Source organism: Oreochromis aureus, linkage group 17, assembly GCF_013358895.1.
Source record: "Oreochromis aureus strain Israel breed Guangdong linkage group 17, ZZ_aureus, whole genome shotgun sequence".
Taxonomy (NCBI): domain Eukaryota; kingdom Metazoa; phylum Chordata; class Actinopteri; order Cichliformes; family Cichlidae; genus Oreochromis; species Oreochromis aureus.
The window spans coordinates 20,610,844-20,632,215 of record NC_052958.1 but is presented as its reverse complement, the minus strand read 5'-3'; the positions used below and the strand labels follow the sequence as shown (position 1 = coordinate 20,632,215).

General features: G+C 39.5%; 1 protein-coding gene and 1 long non-coding RNA gene across 2 annotated transcripts; one reads left to right on the top strand and one right to left on the bottom strand.

Moving 5' to 3' along the window:
- The first annotated feature begins 262 nt into the window (after positions 1-262).
- LOC120433991 lies at positions 263-2,476 on the top strand. Its single transcript, XR_005608879.1, has 2 exons — positions 263-502; positions 1,915-2,476. It is a non-coding gene; the product is annotated as an uncharacterized LOC120433991 (long non-coding RNA).
- Positions 2,477-5,408: 2,932 nt separating this feature from the next.
- rab21 (RAB21, member RAS oncogene family) lies at positions 5,409-21,142 on the bottom strand. Its single transcript, XM_039601298.1, has 7 exons — positions 20,667-21,142; positions 12,647-12,706; positions 12,457-12,564; positions 11,707-11,770; positions 7,046-7,100; positions 6,779-6,867; positions 5,409-5,910 (listed from the first exon to the last, which is right to left on the bottom strand). Exons 1-7 carry the CDS (start codon positions 20,799-20,801, stop codon positions 5,771-5,773), a joined length of 651 nt encoding a protein of 216 aa, XP_039457232.1. The 5' UTR covers positions 20,802-21,142; the 3' UTR covers positions 5,409-5,770.
- Positions 21,143-21,372: the final 230 nt, after the last annotated feature.

Below are 21,372 nucleotides of genomic sequence, written 5' to 3'. Positions count from 1 at the left end.
TTACTCCGTTACATTTACTTGAGTAAGTTTTTGAAAAAAAATGTACTTTTTAAGTACCTTTTTTGCACGATACTTTTTACTTTTACTTGAGTACATTTATGAAGAAGAAACGGTACTTTTACTCCGCTACATTTGCAAAATTCGACTCGTTACTTTAAAAAAAATAGTTTTAACACATCAGATAACGTGCCGTCAGTGGAGTTTCCGGTAACTTTTTTACCAATGAGATGTGGCCATACAGTCACGTGAGCAGTTTGAAACCGTGGCGGGCGGAGTGGCCCAAGCGTTTCAAAGTAGCGGACACACGGAAAGAAGAAATATGATGGCAGAGTCTACGCTAGAGCTGAAGAGGATGAACACCTTTGGCCTCACATACAAAGAATGTTTCGCTTAAAAGCAGCACAAAAGAACAGCTGTGTCTGCAGTGTCGGTGTCTTCAGGGAGAGCCAAAACAAACCAACTTCTCAGCGTGAAACAAATCAGCTCGTAACCTGATGAAACGGTAAGTTTTCTCTAAATATCTTTTTAGCTGTGGTTAGCTGGATGTTAGTCTTATGTTACAGCAGCTGTGTCGAGCTCGAGCTGCGAGTCATATTTCCGGCGCTACGTTGTAGTGAGACAAGTTTGTGGGTGTTTTGTGCAGCTTCAGCTGTCCTTTTAACTGCTCGCTGGTTAGCTAGCGTGAGCTATAAGCTAACAGCTAGCCTGGTTAATGACGCTAGAGTTCCACGAACATACAAACAGCTCGTCTCTACTGCTTTAACTGTTAAACAGAAGGCAATACTGCGGGTGACAGGGTTTATTATGTGAAACAGCAGCTTGTTTAAACAGTCTGCATTAAGCTGGGCAAACACTGTGCGAGTTTTTTCAGTCACGTTATTCCGCTCCTGCTCAAACTGCACAATAAAATCGCAGAGGTTAGAAGTTCATAGGTCACGATGCAGGTCTCTCACTATACGGCCTGATGCTCTGATGCGACCTGAGTGCTCAAACTGTGCGTCCATAACGTGAAGCTTATCATACAAAATCTGTCCCTCGCTCTCCCTCTCTGTCTTTCACTCACACAGGCACACACACCATCAACTTTGCTAAATTACTAATGGAAAAACATTGACCAGGCAGCTGTGATTGAGCAGCAATGTCCATCCAGCTCTTCATGGTTGTTGTAGTCGTGATAATTTTGTGAGGCCACACTGAAAAACCTCGGATACGGAAGCGTAGAGCTGCCACCGGGGCAAAAGAAAAATAGAGCTATGTCACGTTATAACGTGAAAAGTATGTTTTTCTAACAATATACTGTTCATGTTTGAACAATATAATATCACGTTATTACAATATACATAAGTATCACGTTCGTAGAATATAAATAGTATATTGTTCGAACGTGAAAGGTATATTGTTAGAACAATAAACTGTTTACGTTATAACGTGATATAGCTCTATTTTTCTTTTGCCCCGGTGGCAGCTCTACGCTTACGTACCCGGATGAGCTTGCCTCATCCTACAAGTTGTGCCTCCATCTCTTGTGTCCACATCACACGCTGCGCTGCCGTGCCGCTCCACCTTTTCTTTCATTTCTGTGTTTGTGCTGCGCAGTGTGAGAGGCGACAGGATTTCAAACTGGTTTGATTATCATGCGACCATACGATTGATGATTGGGAGCTGGTCGTGAGGCGTTAACTGCTTTTCGTTACCCCGTGTATACTAAACGATGCACACACGATTAAGGCAAAACACGGCCGATCCCCAAAACGGTTGCGCGATTGAAAAATCATCTCAAAATGGGCCATAAATCGCACAGTGTATGGCCAGCTTTTGGAGGCTTCCTCCAAACAAACATCTGCAGCTTGGAAGTGCATACAGCACTATAATGACCAGACCTAATTCTTTTGAAAACCTTACATCTTTCCACAGGTCTCCACTTCATCAGACATCACCTGGGTGAGGCCAGCACAAACAGCGGCCTATTCGATGGATCCATGGGGTCAGGAAAGCCAGTAGCAGAGGAACAGAAGCTGTTGATCAAAGTTAATACAGCTCTTCCTGCATCTGCAGCCTGTGAGAGACTTTTTAGTCATGCAGGACTCCTGTTCACTGCCAAACGGTCACAGCTTCACAGCAAGAACCTTGAGAGCCAACTGCTGCTGAAGCTGAAGCACCATTTTACTGACTGAAGAAACAATTTATGGTAAAGTGAGCCATACACATATGTACATCCACATAGTGGGAATTTGTATTTGTCTTTTATAATTACTTTTACTCTGATTTCAGTGTTTATTTGTGAGTGTAGTTTTTACATTTTTACATATTACATTGTGTTAATCCACTGTCTATACTTCAGGGTATTTTAGTATACAAAATAAGTTTTGTTTGAATGCCTATTCCTGTGGAATTTTAGCACAGATGCTTTGTTTTGTTTTGTTTTGTTTTTTTAATTCCTGCTGTCCGCCTTGGAAATAAACTTTTCCTGATTGTACCCGTTGCATCTCTGTGTCATTTGTTTCTGCTTTACTTAATCCCTCCTTGTATTTAAAAGAACCACCCCTAGTATGACATTCTGGCGCATCAGCTGTAGTCTATTATGTTGAAGTTGCCTCGTTCTAATGTTTTCTCTGAAGCTGTTGTAAATGTGAATATATTTACTGTGGGTTTTGCTTGAAAAAGCTTTACATTGTGAAAAACTGAAATCTTGAAATTAGAATTGTTGTGCCTTATTTTGTGGATCTTTTTACATATATTCCTTTTGAAAATACTAAAATTTGTATATTTATTTTTGATTGTCTATAGCATTTATTTATAAAATAAATCGGACATTTCAAACAGTTACTCGCTACTTACTCATTACTTGAGTAGTCTTTTCACCAAGTACTTTTTTACTCTTACTCGAGTAACTTTTTTGATGACTACTTTTTACTTTTACTTGAGTAATAATTTTTTAAAGTAATGATACTCTTACTTGAGTACGATTTTTGGATACTCGACCCACCTCTGTCATGAACTATAACCTTTAACATACTACCTGAGGCCTGTAGATGGAGCTCTTGTAGGTTTTTTGCAGTTTCGCTGAACACTCCACGTTGTGAATTTACTGGGACTTCCACTTATTACCTGGCTAGCAACGGTCTTTCTCAGTGTAGAATGATGGACGTGAAATTGTTTGGCAATGACCTTTGTTGATGTTGATGTTGATGCTTGTAGGCATTTTGTTAACACAAACCTGAATGCTACAGAACAGCAACTGTCTGCTTTTATAGAAGTTCTTGTATTTCCTGATCTGCAAAACCTTTGAACTGAAAGGTGTTGAGGGTGTATTTTCCTCTCACTTTGACTGCATTTGTTTTCTGGGGATTTTTTTGTAATGAGCTCATTTTCCGAGACCAACATCAACCTGCAGAGTTCAATTCATAGCTTTAGCTGAAAGATAAACCAAAGTGATATAAGTAGCAACATTTTTCTGGTCATATTGTTCAGTTTGTGGTTTGTTCATTTTGAGCTCTTTGGGACTCCATATCAGAGTGTGTGTAGCAGTGGAAAAGGTTACCCTTTGAAGATGAAAGTCTGTGCGTTGCTTTTGTGTACAAATCATTCATCTTAAAAAACTGATGAAAAAACAAGCAGTTTAAAAAAATGACACTTCCAAAACAATCTGTTATTTTTTTTTAGGAAGAATATCATTTTTGTTTTCTTCTTCTTCTACAAGAACCAATTCATTCACTGTGTTTTATATATTTTTGTGTACAATGTTTTTCATGGAGCAGAGATGACTGGAGCGACAAGTGCAGTGGGGAAAAAAATCAGTAGTTCACAGTTGAGACAAAACAGGGAAAACTTGGGCAGATTTCATCACTGCTATGAGAATATGACTAAATTTTCAGCGTTATCAGTGCTTTTTATTTCTTTGAAAAGTCAAACAAGCTTGGTTACAGAAATCAGACATGAACAGTATCAATTCAATAAGTGTGTGTGTGTGTGTGTGTGAAACCCATTAAAACATGGGGTTTTCTTTTTCTTTTTTTTAATAATCACAGAAAGAATCATGTACTCCAGTTTCTCTAATGTGAACATTCAATTGAGTTTCAGTTTCCAGTAAATACCTTTTTTCGGTCTCAGAATTGCCACTGGGGGGCGATGTAAACACAATCAGTTAAGACACTGAGGCAGTGCTCCCTCATTTAACAAAAATGTTTTCATTTCCCATTTCTAATCATTTGATCATCAAAAGTGCCATTTACTGTTACTTTACACCATGAAGGTCTTCTTCCCTGCCAATAGGACCTCTAAATATCATTACACTTTCACACTTAAGTCATTTAAACACGTCACTAATCACTTTTCTGAAATTTTACTGGCTATATTACCGATCAAATGTAATAACTGCCTAAATGTGAGTAATGGTCTTTTTTAATAAATTTGATTTTTCAGCACTTTTAATACAAAAGATTGTTTTACTTCATTTACAAACCTATTATTCAGTTTACACACATCTGTTTCTATATTATTTTTATTTTGGGAATCTATAACTGCAGTTCTGCTTTTTTGTAAAGTGTTTAACAGCTTCCTGCTTCGATCAAAATCCGACTTCACACATTTTTTTCCCTCTTTAAATAAAATTACAAAACTCACTGTTAAAGTGTGGCTCAAAGTCTCGGAGGGCTTGTTCTGCACCCACAGAGCATCCTCAGTAGAGTCCTTATCCACCTGACAAACTGATGTCACTCTGCACAGCACCATTTAACTATTATGTGACCCGACTCTGCTGAGCTTCCATATTCATCATCTTCAAGCCGCATGTGTGAGTCTTCCTCCAAAAAAGAAAAGGTGGATTGGACAGTGTGTTATGAAAGCAACACCTGGTATTCTTTCAGTGTTTTAACACCTGAAAGTAAACCTTTTTACTCATTTTTGATGTTTTACCAATTCACTGCAGTTTTACTTTTGACCAGCAGGTGGAGCCCCTGCACCACAAACAGCCAGTCCTGTGTTCCTCCGCTTGGTTTGAAAACATGCTTCAGATAAACATGAAGATTAATGGGGTAGTATTATACATACATACATACATATATATATATACATACATACATATACATATATATATATATATATATATACATACATACATACATACATATATATATATATATATATATACATACATACATATATATATATATATATATATATATATATATATATACATACATATATATATATATATATATATATATATATATATATATATATATATATATATATATATATATATATATATATATATATATATATATATATATATATATATATATATATATATCTCGATATATGTATATATGTGTGTGTGTGTGTGTGTGTGCGTTAAACCCTATTTCCCCCAAACACACAAAAACAAAAACCTGTGTTGAAAGCCTGACTCAACTTTCTGTCCTCAGAATGATTTCATGTCTTTTATTAATAATGTTTAGTACAAACACACAAACAGCTGCAGATGGACGTTTATCAACGACAAACTAACATGGGGAGTTATTATCATTAAAGAAAGTGATTTAATCACTGAACACACACTCCTTTTAATCATAAGGACTCCAGGTACTTTTATTTTGGAGGGAACACAGATTAAACAAATTTAAATATGATTTCCCATGCTCCTTAGCAGCAGAGGCGGCGCTGAATGGACACAGCAGATTACAGTAGAGCGGACTGACAGACACTGGAAAATGTGTGTGTGGATATTATGTCTGCAAGCACAGAGAGAAGGTGTGTGTGTGTTTGTGTGTTAGCCAGAAGAGCAGCAGCCTCCAGCGGGCGTGGCCTGTGGTTCATCATCAACGATCTGTACACCCCGCCTACTCGATGCTGATTGGCTGGCTCCGTTGCCCTTCAACCTCTCCTCAGCCTGAGCAGTTTCCATCATCCCTGAAAACACAGTAGACAGGTTCAGAGGTCAAAGGTCAGATCACGAGTTTAAAAGAAAGCTTTTTCACGCCCTGTTTCCTACGGATTTGAATTCTGTGCACATGTTTGCACACCACTGATTTCAACCTTTGAATTATTGACAAAAACTTTGTGACAAATGAACAGAAATCACTCACTGGCCTGTTTGTTAGGTTAACCTGTTCAACATGACCACAAGTATCTAATCAGCCAATCCCACAACAGGTATTTAGCACTTTTAAGCATGTGGACATGCTCAGTCCAACAGAGCACCTTTGGCACTGAATACTAACAAGCGCCATCTGCTGCTTTGAAGGTGTAACTACAGAGATGTTTTAAAAAGCCACATTCATTTTCAGCATGATTTTATTCATAACAACAAACTTCTGATAAATTGGTGCTGACTTGGAAAAAAATCTTTCCAATTTAAATGTTTGATTGTGAACATAAAATGACGTCTTCATTTATATGTATTGCGTTACAGCTCTGAGAAGGAAAAGCAGAATTGTGGTGCATCTTTGCTCTACGGGCCTTTTTCCAAGGGAGATCAAATCAGTGACGAATGCAGTGGCCTGCTCATAACACTGTTTATAATGCTCTGCACCTGTCTATGACAATAATATCTAAGGATATGATTAATGTGATTAACTAATGTGATTTGGACAAGCTGCCCGGAAATCAAGTGATTTAACAAAATGTGTTTTATAATTAAAGAATAAATCATGTCCGCTTTAAATAAAAATATGTTGTAAAAGTTGTTCTTTAAGCCTCCAAAATATAAAGTTTGCTACTCTTTGATTTTTATTTATTTTTTATTCTGAAAAAAAATAAAAAATGTTGTCGGTCTTACTTTTACACAGATCCAGGAAGAGCTCCTCGATGCCTTTATTTAGCTTGGCTGATGTGTGGTAGTGTTTGGCTCCCACCGACTCGGCGTAACTGCACACGAACACAAGAGTGGACATTAAACTTTGCTCAGACTCAGGACATCGTTGCTGCTCATGGCCAGGCAGCTTGGCATGGAAAATATAAAATAATGATGTCCACTTTAATTTTTCTTCATTATATTTTCTACTAATAATAAAAGTATTATTGACTAATAAGCAGCAGTTGTTACCTCTCAGCCTCTTCCACTGAAACATGTCTGTCTTTGTCCAAATCTATTTTATTACCTGCAAAGAAAACAAACCTTCCGTCACAAACTACATTTTGTTAAAATGCTCATTTTAAGACTTACTTTTAGGTCACAGCACATCATACTTTATAATCTATGATTAGCAGTTGTAGTCAACCAAAGATAATCATCACCCGAACAGAGAGTTGCATGCAAAAGTAGTCAATCCCATTATCTCCGAATGATGGACGGGTCTCCATCAGTCTATGCAGAAATGCTCACACTTGCCTCCACACAGCCACCTCCACCAGCTCTCCTGGTGGAGCACTAAGGCATTCCCAAACCTGCTCCTGGGTCTGCCCCAGGCTCTCGCCCTCTAGTTGAGGTGCCCAAAACCACCTGAGCTGACTCCTTTTAATGTGGAGGTGGTGTGGCTCTATTCTGAGCTCCACCTCACCCTGTCTCTAAAAGACGGCAAACAAAAAACTGTTTTCTGGCACTTGTATCTGTCATCTCATTGTTTCGGTCACTACCCAGAGCCGAGCTGGGAATGTGGATCGACCGGTAAATCACCAGTTTCACTTTTACACTCAGCTCTCTTCACAACAACAAATTGGTACAGCTCTCGCTCCCTCCTTCCCTCACACATCAAAAAAAAATCCTGAGATACTGAACTTCACTTAGAGCAGCAACCAAGAACCAAAACCTCAGACATGGAGGTGGAGGTTGCTGCTCAATAAAGTTAAAGAACCACATCGTCTGCAAACAGATGAGAAATACTGCCCAGAAAAACTACAAACGAAAAATAAACAATAACTACAAACAGAGAGCAGCCCTGTCAGAGTCCAACACCTACTGAGAACGAGTGTGATGCCAACCGCGCTCTCACTACGGCTGTACAGGGTATATAACACACACTCCTGAAAACTCCCAGCAGGAGGTTTGTGAGTCCACAAAACAATTACAGAATGATTTTGAACTCCCACAGATCCTCAAATATCCTCATCAGGATGAAGAGCTCTCGCAGTGTTCCACAACAGAGACAGAAACCACATTGTTCCTCATAAGTCTGATCACATCAGACATTCATTCAAATTCTTGAACCGAAAGCTACAATGAGCACTTTCACTCTGACATTTATTCCACTGATATAATCACTAATCATTGCACCCTAAAAAGCTCTCCAGCTTCTTTTTGCTGCCCCTCAAAAATTAATATTTACTGCTTAGGTTCCCTTTTAGCTCTGATTGGGTCTCCACCAGCCACTGACAAAAACATGTACCTTCTGAAGTGCACAGAGGTTTTTATAAAAGTACAACATTGTGAAAAATATGTATAACGCTGAGTGTTAAAGCTGAGAAGTTATTTTCTCAGCCACTGACAGCTGCATGCAAATCCACCCAAGCTGACTGTGATATCTATTTATAGATGCAAACACCCACAGTAATGATTTGAATATTTCTGTGCAGGCATCTGAACTGTGAACTGGATTTAACAGGTACATTAACGACGCAGCACTCAGCTCAGAGGGAGCACTTTGAAGACCGGCCTCATGTGACGTGGAGCCTAATTAAAAGCAAAATCACATTTCCAAACAGCAGATTTGATAACTGTACGATGGGGTCCAAACACATGACAAACACAACATCATCAACATAATCCAGTTACAACTGTACAAATTGCCCCCATGAAGCCACATACGGACTAACAACATGATATTTAGCAGCTATGGCAACAGGAGCAACAGAGGAGGCCCAAACGTCCAGTGTGCGTGACATGAAATCTGAAAAACAAACGCTGCTCATGAGGTTTGTTATCTCTGTTTTCCTGCTCAGCTCATGTGTTTACATGAACCACACAATTTACCAAACTCCCAGCCAACCCTCAATCTACTTCTATTCTCATTTCATTTCATTTCTTTATTTCTTTCACACATGGTTCAACAGTGTTTCGTTTCCTACATACAGATCCTCCTTCCCATTAATATAACACTGCACCCATGGGTGAAAAGGAGCGGGAAGAACAATAAATTCTTGTTAGCACCTGCCCCCTATCTGCAATCCAATTATTCTTACAAGAGGCCACCAAAAAAACCCTCTAACATGTATCTTTATGTAACAATGCAAAACTAAACAACAAATCAGTATAATCAGCAATATACAGCACTACTAAATGGCAATTAAAATGTTTCCTTCCACATTTAGCCCATATTACTTTCATGTTCTTCATATTGATTTATCCTTTTAAGTATATAACACAATTTAAAACGGTGCATATTTGCACAACTCTTGAGATTATCTTGAAGAGAATTCCATATTCTTATACCCTTAACTGTCGGACACATTTGCCTTTGTGTGGTCCTAGCAAACTGATGCTTAAAGTCAAACTTCCTTCTACTGTCCCCACTTCCTGAACACAATACAAACAAACTTTGTAACTTAAGAGGTAATGTATTATTTCTTGCCTTGAACATGAATAATAATGTCTGTAATTTCACTAAGTCTTCCAATTTCAACAATTTCGATTTTATAAACAGATTATTTGTATGTTCTCTATATTTAACATTATGAACCATTCGTACCACTTTCTTCTGTAACAAGTATAGAGGATTTATATAAGTCGCATATGTATTCCCCCACACTTCAGCACAATAACTGAGATAGGGGAAAATTAGTGAGAAATATAAAATACGCATTGCCTTATAATCTAGTATATCTCTGACATTACCCAGAATATAAATATTTTAACTATCTTTTTTCTAACATGTTCAATATGAGATTTCCATTTTAAATTTATCATCCAATACTACCCCCAAAAATGGAGTTCAGTAACTCTCTCAATCGAAACTCCATCAATGGACAGAATAACTTCATCCTCGTTTACCCGATTTCCAAAAATCATAAATTTCATTTTTGTCAAGCTCAAAGATAATTTGTTTACATCAAACCATTTTTTTAGTTTTTCCATTTCAGAAACCATTAATTCAGCCAATTCTTTCAATTTATCCCCAGCACAATACAAATTTAACCACACACATTTTAACCACATCAGAAAAAAAACAAAAAAAAAACAGTGTTGATGGGAGAGAGGTGAGTCATCGCTGATATTTAAGTCAATGTGCTGCTGCTGACACCTTAGAGGATCATTTCACCTTACGTGGTGGGTTTGTTTTATTGTAAAAAATAACCAGAAAACATTTCAATAGTAGATGTGATCTATGATATGATGATTTATCAATTACTTTATTACTGTGATATGATTGGGTGTGGGGGGATGTCAGGCATCAGTGGGAAAAGCTGTAAAATTTATGCAAATACAGTTTAAAGTCCAAAATGTGTGTCCTCCTTCACACTTTCCTCCTGGGCCGATTCCAGCCTCCAGTCCTCATATTCGCCCCCTCCTTTTAAGGTATCTGTCTACAGCAGGGGTGGGGGAACTCCAGGCCTCAAGGGCCGGTGTCCTGCAGGTTTTAGATGTGTCCTTGATCCACCACAGCTTATTTTAATGCTAAATTACCTCCTCAACATGTTTTGAAGTTCTCCAGAGGCCTGGTAATGAAGTAATCATTTGATTCGGGTGTGTTGACCCAGGGTGAGATCTAAAACCTGCAGGACACCGGCCCTCGAGGCCTGGGGTTGGACACCCCTGTTCTACAGGGTGAAGATGAAACCACTGAGTAGGTACCAAACCATGCAGTTCCTCTAATGTCCACTAGAGGCTCCCATGTTACAATTTCCAGCTTTACAGCAGAGATTAATATGTTTACAGCCCAACACACAAACTGGACTCTAAAGGTCATTTCTTTTCATATCTTTATAACTCCTTAATTTGGATTTTGTTAAAGGCTTAAAGTTTGTATTATGTGGCCTCTTTGACTGACAGCTACAGGTGCTGTAGCTGCTAGCTGTCTGCTAGGCTTCACTTCAGCTAACTGGAGTCCCTGAACTGGACCCCTGGACCGTGTTTCCATTATCCTTGCTATAACAGTGGACTGTTTTGTAACATTATAGGCTTTGATCTTTAACAGTGACCCATGACTAACAACCTACAGAAGCAAGACTTCCCACTGCAGAAGCCTTGAGGGAAATGTCAACATCAAAAGCAACCGTTAAAACTCACAGACGGGAGTCTGATCAACTTATTTTTCAATAAAAACGTCTGAAGACAACAATCAGAACTTTTTTTAGAACATCTGTCATAAATACCACAAACAACATAAGCTTGATAAACTCAAACAATTTTCGAAAGTACTGTAGTAGAAACAGCATCCCAGGTATTAAAATGTTGGCATTTTACTAAAGTAACTGTAAGACCAGCCAGATCAGACTCTCCATAGACTCAGAGTCAGAGTCAGTAATTTTATCTGCTCAATATCTTCTTTGAATCATTGATAGAGTGAGCACGTAAGCCGTCCCAGACGAAGACTCCTAATGTAGATGAGCAAAATGCAGGCAGTAATCACAACCTACAGAGACACACCACCTATTTAAAATGAACCAAATCTCCTTTGCACTTTAAATAATCAATATTTTTGCCCACTTGGTTTTCATTAACTTATTCTTTACTTCCATTAAAAAAAATTAAACCAGTTCTAATTTTGAGTAATCTTTGTGTTCGTCTCTTTTAGCTCCATTTTGGGTCTCCACCACGTTCTGATAACTTACCTACTATACATAAACAAATCTCGTTCCCCAACATTTTCCTCAACTCTTTCACCCAGTTCTTCACCTGCAACGACAGCAAAGCACTCAGATCAAATAAACCCTTCATAAAACCAAGATACAAATAATTAGGTAATTATAATGCAGACGGGAACTGAAAGAGCAACATTATGATCATAACTAACATTCTGAAAAACAAAGTGTTTAACATCCAAAGACCGACAGCCAGACTAAACTTTTTATTTGTAAGATGTTTCAATCTTAATGTTTACTCAACGTCAACATCATCTTAAGACTAGAAATACTCTGACTGCAGTTTTCAGTTCTGATTACCGGCAATCTGATTGGCCGGGCAATTCAGAGTAGGTCCTAAAAGTTTAAATTAAATATTAAATTAAATACCATTTCTTTAATGAACATTTCTTTAATGAACATTTCAGCATTTGTCCATAACAAAGCACTGATTGTTTTGGATCAACCTTTTTCAATCCAGAGGGTCATGTGAAGGTCAGCCATGTAAACTGTCTTTTACTTTTACTTTATGTAAATTATTTTAAAAGAAATTCTACTTCCTGGATGAACCTCAAAGCTTCTATATAGCTGCTCCAAGGTGATGGATAAAAGGACACATCACTGGTTATTTGTTTGTTACAAGTTTAGCTTCCACTGCTGTTTTGTCGTTTCCATAATGACATGTTGTCAAGAGTCTGCTTTTACGATGTTGGATCATCAAACTTTAGTTTTCAAAAGTACCTTCTGAAAGGAGTCTTCATCTGTTATGTCGTACACTAGTATGGCTCCATTGGAGTCTCTGTAGTAGATGGGACCTAAGGCGTGGAAGCGCTCCTGACCCGCTGTGTCCTGCAGAACCAGACAACGTTAACACCCAAAAACTTTATTCAGAAGATCAGCAGAACAAAAACTACTTTGAACGCAGCCTTACCCATATGGCGAGGTTTACTCTTTTTCCTGTGATGTTCAGCTTCTTTGTGAGGAAGGACGCCTGCAGAGGAAGAGGTCAACATGATTATTTTAATAATTTCACAAACTCGATTTGAACAAGATTCATCTCAGCAAAGTAATAATAAAAGGTTGCTCAACAACTAAAAACCCAAAATAAAATGTTAAATAAGATACTAGCCAAAATAAACTAGCTAAAAAAAAGCTCAATAAATTTTCATCAAACTAAATCAAATAAAGTACCTCACCAATTTAAAATGCTAAATATCAAAAACAAGACTAAAACAGTTTGAAACACGTCTCAATAAAACTGGCATGTTTCCCACACTGCAGCATCCTCTCTTCTTTTAACTACAGTCTGTAAACATCTGGGCTGCTGTTGTCCTGAGTCTGCTTTGCCATGTTTTTCGTTTCGTGATGCCGATACCGTTTTCGGCTGGTGTAAGGTCCTGACTGCAGGCAGGTCTGCTGAAATATGAAGGCCTTCCCTGCCTGGATGGGAGCAGATGCTGCTCTGATACTTGTGTATACCTTTCAGCACTGATGCAGCTGAATGGTTCATTTTCTCATTTTAAACATTTATATGTGTCCTGTGTTCTGTTGTGAATAAAACATGGGTTCATGACATTTTCAATTCATTGCATTCCGTTTTTTTTTTCCTATTTCTAATTTACATTTTACACACTGTCACACTTTTTTGGACTTGGGGTTGTAAAACATAAGCTCTACAAAATAAAATAGAAACTAAACAGTAGAAAATATGCACAACAAACTGGTGGATGGTGAAAAAAAATGAAGTCTGAGATTATTTTAGCAGATAAATCCTCAAAAATATTCTGAAATTGCTTCAGCTCTGTGCACGTGCCCTTTGACCAGAAGTCAAACCAACAATTTACGAGCATCTCTGCTGAAATCAGCCTTCTGCAACAACTTTTGTAACTTCTCACATTTTACCACAAGAACATCTGCAAGTTTTATTTTAACCTGTGAACTGATTTCTGTCGACAGTCTGTACAGCGATAAACCAAAGACCAAAGTCCTGCTGAGCAGCAGGCTGTGGCTTTTCCCCCTCCGTCCCAGTCACGTATGATTTATCGAAGCGTTCTCTGGGAAAGCCAAACCCGAGATTAAGATTTCAACGTCAGCAGCAGAATTTACATGATGGCTGGACGGAGCAGAGGGGAGAGATTTATGGTGGAGAGGTGAGAGGAAGGCTGAGAGCTGGGCTGTGACGGTATGTGATTAAAGTTGGGAATTAGTGTGTAAATGTGACGTCAGTCAGCTGACTGCACTGCTCCACGAGTGCTCTGACCTCTGAGGTTTAAACCAGAGCTACGGAGGCCCAAACGTAACAAAAATGAAATCAGTAACTAATTCTAATTCCCCCGACTGTTTACTTTCATATTCAATTTTAAACTAGTTTTCCTTTTACGTGCATTTTCTGTTTACTTCCAAAAACTGTCTGCTACATGACTGAAATGCTAAATTCAGGGTTGGATAATGATTCAGACACTTGTCAGACCAGTTACTTGACAATAACCACAAGTTGAGCCAGTTTTATCATTTTAATATAAAGTACTGGTTCTGGGTAAATCTACAGCAGGTGAAACAAACAGCAGGAACTGGTTTAAACTCCCTAAACTCAGAGATGAACATCAGCGGCACTGCTAATAAACATCTTTAAATCCTTCTGAACTGAGAGGATGACTGGAAAATGCATACACAGACACTTTTCTTCACAGTCCCATGACAAATCATGACAGTTTGATAATGCAGAGCTCGTGCTGGTGAAAACAGACCATCAAAAGCCTCGGGAGGTTTCTCCTAATCCTCTCATCTAAAGAACGCTGAGATGCTTCGTTTGACACTCGTGCTGCCTCACGCTTTAAGCTTCAGTAAGATGATACATGAGAGTGAGTGTAGACCTGAGCCCTGCGGGTGTGATGCCGAGGTTCATTCACATGACTGCCACGCTGTCCACGACGAACCTGGAGGGCTCGCTGATCCTCGTCCTCACCAAGGCTCCTCCAAACAGCCGAGGCCACAAAGCAAACACAAAGGTAGAGCTGGGCGATATAAGATTTTTTCATATCACGATATGTTTTTTTCATTTCAGGCGATAACGATATATATCACGATATAAGCCAAATAACTATATTTGTAAGATTTAAATGTGCCGTTGCTCACAAGTAAAATGTGAAATAATCAGCAGCTTGTTTTGATTTAAATATTTATTTCCCATAATAAGTTCAACAGGGCAGATGTACTTAAAGAACATGAGACTTCAGTTTCAGATAAATAAAGGCAAATATCGCAAACTACACAAAAGGCAGCCGCTAAAGCGTTTAAGTTTCAAAATAGAACAAACAAAACAGACTAAATTGTCAATTCCACTTAGAAACAAAATATTAATTCTAAAAATAAATCTTAGTTTGTTTTACAGAAGAACAGACAAAATTGACTAACTTTTGTCAATATCAAATAAACTGAGAACTAAAAGGAAATTCTCAATCTCTCCCCTTTGTATAGCTTAGCTATTACCTCAATTAGCTGCTTGAATCCTTCATTTTCGACCGTGTTTATTGGTAGCATGTCTTTAGCAAGACGGTAGGCTATGGCATTCGTTATGTCGCTATGTCTCTTAGCTTTTTTGTCATATGGTAAGACGCTGGAGAAAGCCGACTCAATTGACTGTTGCTGCTTCGCAGGGATTCTCCTGGTTGTTTTCGATGACGAATTAGCGCTTTTAGTCTACGGCACTTCTCTGGCCCTTCCTTTCGACAATCTCTCCGGCATTGGAACCGTCATCTGTGTTCTCTTCGGTAACCTGGTCACCCAAGCTCTCGGTTGATTTTTCTCTAGCGGGCAAACTCATTTTCTCCATTAATCAGCCGGCACGGCGGCTGGCTGCTTCCCAAACAAATACACATGTGCGGCTTGGCACTTGTGCTGTACGTAACAAGTCACGTGACGTGACGCTGCGGCTGTGATTGGTTCGGCTCTGCGCTACTTAATTTGGATTGGCTGTTCTTTTTTTTTTTAAGACAGGAAGAGAGAGAGATGAGGTCTATCGTAGAGCTGGGCGATATGACCCAAAATTCATATCTCGATATTTTTTAGCTGGATGGCGATATAAGATATATATCTCGATATTTTTTTAAAGCCATAAAGTAAGAACAAAAAGAGAGTTCTTAGTCAAAGCTGTGTCCCAGATGTCACACAGGCACTTTTATTAACATACAGCATAGATGTGAAAAAACTACTCAAAAATAAATTATGAGCATTTATTAAATAATGATGCTCTATAAATAAAAGAAAACTATGTTGTTTTGTGCATAACAAAGAGCTCACAATTGTGCAGTCAAAATGTAAACTAACATACGCTGAGCATAATAACAGACAGATTTCACAGCTGCTCTGTTCCCAACTTCTACTGCGTGACTGACAGCCTGGAGTTTGAAATCCGCTTCGTAACCATGTCTCTGAACACGAGCCATTTATGGTCCTTATACACACACAATACCGTAATATTACGTTGAAGCACAGTACATATCACTCCGCGAGGCTCCTCGGTAGCCGTAATTTCATTTCATTTCATTTCTTTATTTATTCCACACATGGTTCAACAGTTTTTCTTATCCTACATACAGAACCTCCTTCCCTTAATATGACACTGCACCCATGGGTGGAAAGGAGCAGGAAGAAGAATAAATTCTTGTTAGCACCTGCCCCCTATCTGCAATCCAAATATTATTACAAGAGGGCGCCAATAACCCCCAAAAAACCCTCTAACATGTAACGTTTTGTAACACTGCAAAACTAAACAACAAATCAAAATAATCAGCAATATACAGCATTAAATGGCAATGAGAATTTTTTTTTCTTTTTTTTTTCTTCCACGTTTAGCCCAAATTACTTTCATGTTCTTCATATTGATTTATCCTTTTAAATATGTAACACATTTTAAAACGGTGCATGTTTGTACAACTCTTAAGATTATCTTCGAGAGAATTCCATATTCTTATGCCTTTGACTGTCGGACACATTTGCCTTTGTGTGGTCCTAGCAAACTTATGCTTAAAGTCAAACTTCTGTCAAACTAATGCTCCGACAATCCGTCAAGCGGTGCAGCTCCGTAGCTTACCAAAGTCGAACTAAAGCATTTTTTGACAGATTGCTGAGCGCTGTGTATCACATAAAATCGGTTCGCGGTCATCAAGCACAACCAGAATTCATACAAAAGGCGCGCAGTCAACTTTTGAGAGAATGAAAGGATTTCAGGCCGTGCATGGCGTTAGCGTGGCTAGCTCGTTAACACACTGACGCCGTCCAGCCCCACGCACGGGGCGATGCGCAGTAACTTCTTAACGGAGATTTGCCATGTCCATCTTGTCGCTGCCTGCAGGTGAAGCGATGGGGAGGAGGGGAGTTGTGTTCAGTGAAGGAGAGGCGAGGTCGAGTAACGTTGCGTAGAGACAAAAGTGGACGAAAGAGAGGCAAACTTGCGGCTCCGCAACTATAATTATAACGTAAAATAGACTATATCGATATAAAGGATATTGTTACATCTTATATCTCGTATAAAAATATATCGATATTTTTAAAAAACTCGATATATCGCCCAGCTCTAGTCTATCGCAATAGTTTCATTTTTCTATCGAGAAAAAGTTATTTCGCAATACATATCGTTATCGTTCTATCGCCCAGCTCTACACAAAGACGGCATTTTTACTCTGCGGCGAACGTAGTTTGTGGCGAACCCACATCCTTCCCCAGCCTACATCCCCCACAATGCCTTTCAGCAACTCCACACATCCTCATTGAGCAAAGTTTAAGTAAGAGTGAGAGTAACATCTACTGTATAAAGTTTACAGAGGGAGAAAAAGAAAAGTATTAACTACTGCCTGCAAAGAGAGCCTAACGGGCCCAGCTGTGAGTGAAATGTTAGTACTGAGGTGGTCACTGTGTTCACCATCCCCAGGTGAATAAAGTTCTGCTGGTCTGATGCCTCTCTCCATCTCTGCACTTTGCTATAAGTTGACCCAGAGCAGAAAGGTAGATAGCAGCTACGAGTCAAACCCAGAGCACTAAGCATCAAAACCCAAGTAGGTGTGTGACGTGATCTGTGCGTGTCAGGTGACTCATCCACACGTATTTAAGGTTTTGTGAGTGAGCTAGTGAAATGTTACGTGTAGTTTTAACAAGTGTACACACAGAAAGAAAAGCGTGCGCGTGAGTCCTCGAAAGTTACGCAAATCATTGCACACATTTATAAAGCTTAGTCTATGCTTGTGGATCACATCGTACAATATTGCAACACTTCTGAGAGTAATTTCACTCTATATTTCACAGTCGCGTTCATCTTTGGAGCCACATACTTAAGCAAGCAGGTTTTCTCAGCATGAACTACATGAAGTCGAAACAGCGCCGTTTCCTCACTGATGACACTCTGCAGTCCTGTGTGAATATTAAAGTGACTTCTTAGAGCCCTGATATCAAGAAGCTCTGCAGTGATGTTCAGAAACAGAAATCACACTAAACAGTGAGAACGGTATAATTTAATATGCTTTTATTTTGAAATAAATACCTATATATTGTGGACCCTGACCTGATTTTTTTGTATGTTATGCTCAGAGCTGGATCGTTGATTGCTGCCTGCGTCTTGATGAAAAAACACAAGATGACAGCGCAGTGAAATAGACTGAAGTCATAACTCCATACAAATAGTTTTCATGATTATTCTTTATATTTTTAAGTTATTCAGCCACTGCTACGTTTTATTTATATGAAACTGGCCTATTTTTATTTGATTAATTTTCCACAAGGTGTGAACTCAAATAAAACTGCAAAATGTTTTATTTAAAAACACGTCTGCACATGGCAGTGTTTTTCTCCTCTTCAAAGCGTTTGTTAAATAGTTCTTAAAAAGTTAAAAAAAAAAAAAAAAAAAAAAAAGGTCCTATTATTCTTATATTACGATATATGTATTATCCTCCCCAAATTACCCCCCCTAAGGTTGCTGACCCCTGCTCTAGGGTCATAAATCAAACACACCCCTTTAATTTGCAGTGGTGAAAGCTTGCCTACCAATGAAAGCTCAAAGTGACTCAAAGATGAAGGAAAGAGTGTCCGCTCAGCAGTGTGGAGGTAAAGGAGGTAAAGGTTTCTGCTTTCGCCTCCCAGGGTCTCACCTTCTCTGCTTTTTCACACTTGCCGGTCAGAGCACAACTACACACCAGGAAAACTCTCACCCAACCACCTCGATGCTCAATAAATCCATAAAGTTCAAAGGTAAATTAATAAATAAAGTGTGGTGAATCCTTATCATCAGTCTAATCCTGACTCAAACAGCCGGGTCAGGTATCAGCAGACGGCGGCCAGAGGAGTGCATGTAAAACATTAGCAGCCACACGGAAACCTGCAGGACTTTCCTGCTGTTTCCTTTGAGCTTCTGCTCCTCGGTGAGATGTTGCTGGAAGCTGAGCAGCACATTTACACCTGACAGCAGAGCTCCACAGCTGAGCGAAGCAGTCCCACATGCCCAGACACAGCTGCGCTGCAGGAGTCAGTTACACACTGACGGTGAAAGAAAAGCAGCGAAGTTTCAGTTTCATTTGACTCTCAAATCATCATCGTATGCAACAAGAAATGAGGGAAAGAAATTGAGGTCTTCAAAGTATCGATACCAGCGCTGATATTGGTATTGGACTGACTTCTATCGAATGCAGTATGTGGCCCACTGAATTGCGATAAATTAATTTTGGGGGTGAAATAAAATAATATCTTTCCAGCAAGTACTATGAAAAATGTCTGAATCTTTTTGTGTTGACTCTCACGTCTCTTATATTTATAGCCTATAGCTTATTGAAACAGCTTCTGTTTGTTTGAAGTCCTTTCGAGACAGAAACATTTTATTCCAGGTCTCCAAAAGCCACAGATTCTAAATACACAGAAACTAACTAATTATTGTGGAAAGTCAAATCACAAGGATTTAGTGTTCAGAGTTTGCATATTGACGACATTTCATCTCATGGATCATGACACACCGCTCTCCCGTATACAACCTGCTTTTATATGTTAAACATATCGGTATTGTATCAGCAAAACTGGCTCTGTATTTACTTGATATCAGATCAATACCAAAACTTGCGGTCTCACACAGCTGTACTGAGAATCCGAGACCTCACGTGATCATACTGTATTATCTGGTCAATCACAAGGTCACCCCCACCCTAAATCAGCCCCATCTTACTGATCCTTTTGGACTCTAATGTGGCCTTTATTTACTAAACGAATATCAAGTTGAATTCAGTAGAACGTTAATCTACAGACTGACATTATAAAGTCATCAGAAACGTGTTTGCAGAGCTCAGAGAGGATGCTAGAGACTGTTTTCTGATAGACTTCTATATAATCACCAGGAGTCTCCCCCTGATGGTCACTAGAAAGAATGCAGGTGAGAGGCACTTCAGCTTCAAGTCAAGTAAGCTTCCTCTCACATTCCCCCCCCCGCCCCCCCCCCCATCCTTCACCTGTACAAGCAGTTTTTATAATCAAACATATTGTGCAGGTCACCTTCACTTTTTTACCTGTGTCTCTTCATCTCCTCACCTCTCTTTCCTCATGTTTCCTGTCTTTGCTACACCACTAAAAGCTTTAAAATGCTCTGTTAAAGGGTTTGGGGGTTTCTGTGGGGCCACAGCTACTCTCTTTTGCCCCTAGCCCCCCTTGGAGATTAAAGCACCCATGGTGAAAACACCTGAGTGAAGTCAGGTGTATCAGATGCATTTCTGGCTGTTTATGATCGTAAATCTCCCGGAAAAACACCTGACTTTCCCCTCCGTCATCGGATCCGGTTACAGCAACAACACCCCCAATGTTTCGCAACAACTCCACTCCCCCGGTAGGCCCGGGTCACGAAACACAGGACTCCCCTCCACCTTCCACCTGCCACCTGCAGCGCGCGATGACAGGCACGAGCCCGGCTCCTCCGCCCCTCTTACCTGTAGAGTTGTGATGTGTTTGTCGTTGAATTTGTTCTCGCAGTATCTGAGCACCAGCGACGTCTTCCCCACACAACCCTCCCCGAGCAGCACCACCTTGAACGAATAGGTCTTGCCGCTGTTCGCCGCCGCCATGGCTGGCAGTTAAAACTCGCACAAATCCTCCGCTTTTATCCGCAAAACGGGCGTTTTAAGGCTAGCGCTGCTAATGCTAACCCAGTCGGAAATGAAGTCCTGCGCAGCTCACATCGGCTTCCGACTTCAAAAAAGGAGCTAAAACCATGAGAGGGACAGCTCGACAGCACACACGGACCTGACTTCTACCAGAATCTACTCGCAGCTGGGAGGGAAGCGGGTCCAAACCCAGAGACAAATCCCGTTTCACCCTGTGGCCAAAGCCTGATTTTCACCCAACTAATGGCGTCTCTCTCAGCTAACAGTTAGCCGGCTAGCTCAACCAAAGATCGTCTCTGCTCGGAAGGAGGGCTCACTGAGCACAGCCTTTGTTTTCGTCCTGTTGGCTGTAAAGACACAACGCAGGGAGTGCGATGGAAATATTACGTTTAAGGAATTAAAAGAAAGATAGATACCAAGGTTTGGGGAAAATAGAACGTTCAACTCAAATGCCTTAAAATAGAAATTTTTATTTCTTTGAAACTTTAAAAATACAAAAGCTTTGATTCGAAAAATTTAAAATTACAAATAA

Bases quoted from the DNA above. Each gene is read 5' to 3' on its own strand.
- rab21 (XM_039601298.1), bottom strand. From the start codon at position 20,801: ATGGCGGCGGCGAACAGCGGCAAGACCTATTCGTTCAAGGTGGTGCTG. The intron at 7,101-11,706 runs GTAAGTTATCAG...TTTTCTTTGCAG, and splicing joins GATTTGTTTATGTATAGTAG to GTAATAAAATAGATTTGGAC. The intron at 6,868-7,045 runs GTAACAACTGCT...GTTCGTGTGCAG, and splicing joins TCAGTGGAAGAGGCTGAGAG to TTACGCCGAGTCGGTGGGAG.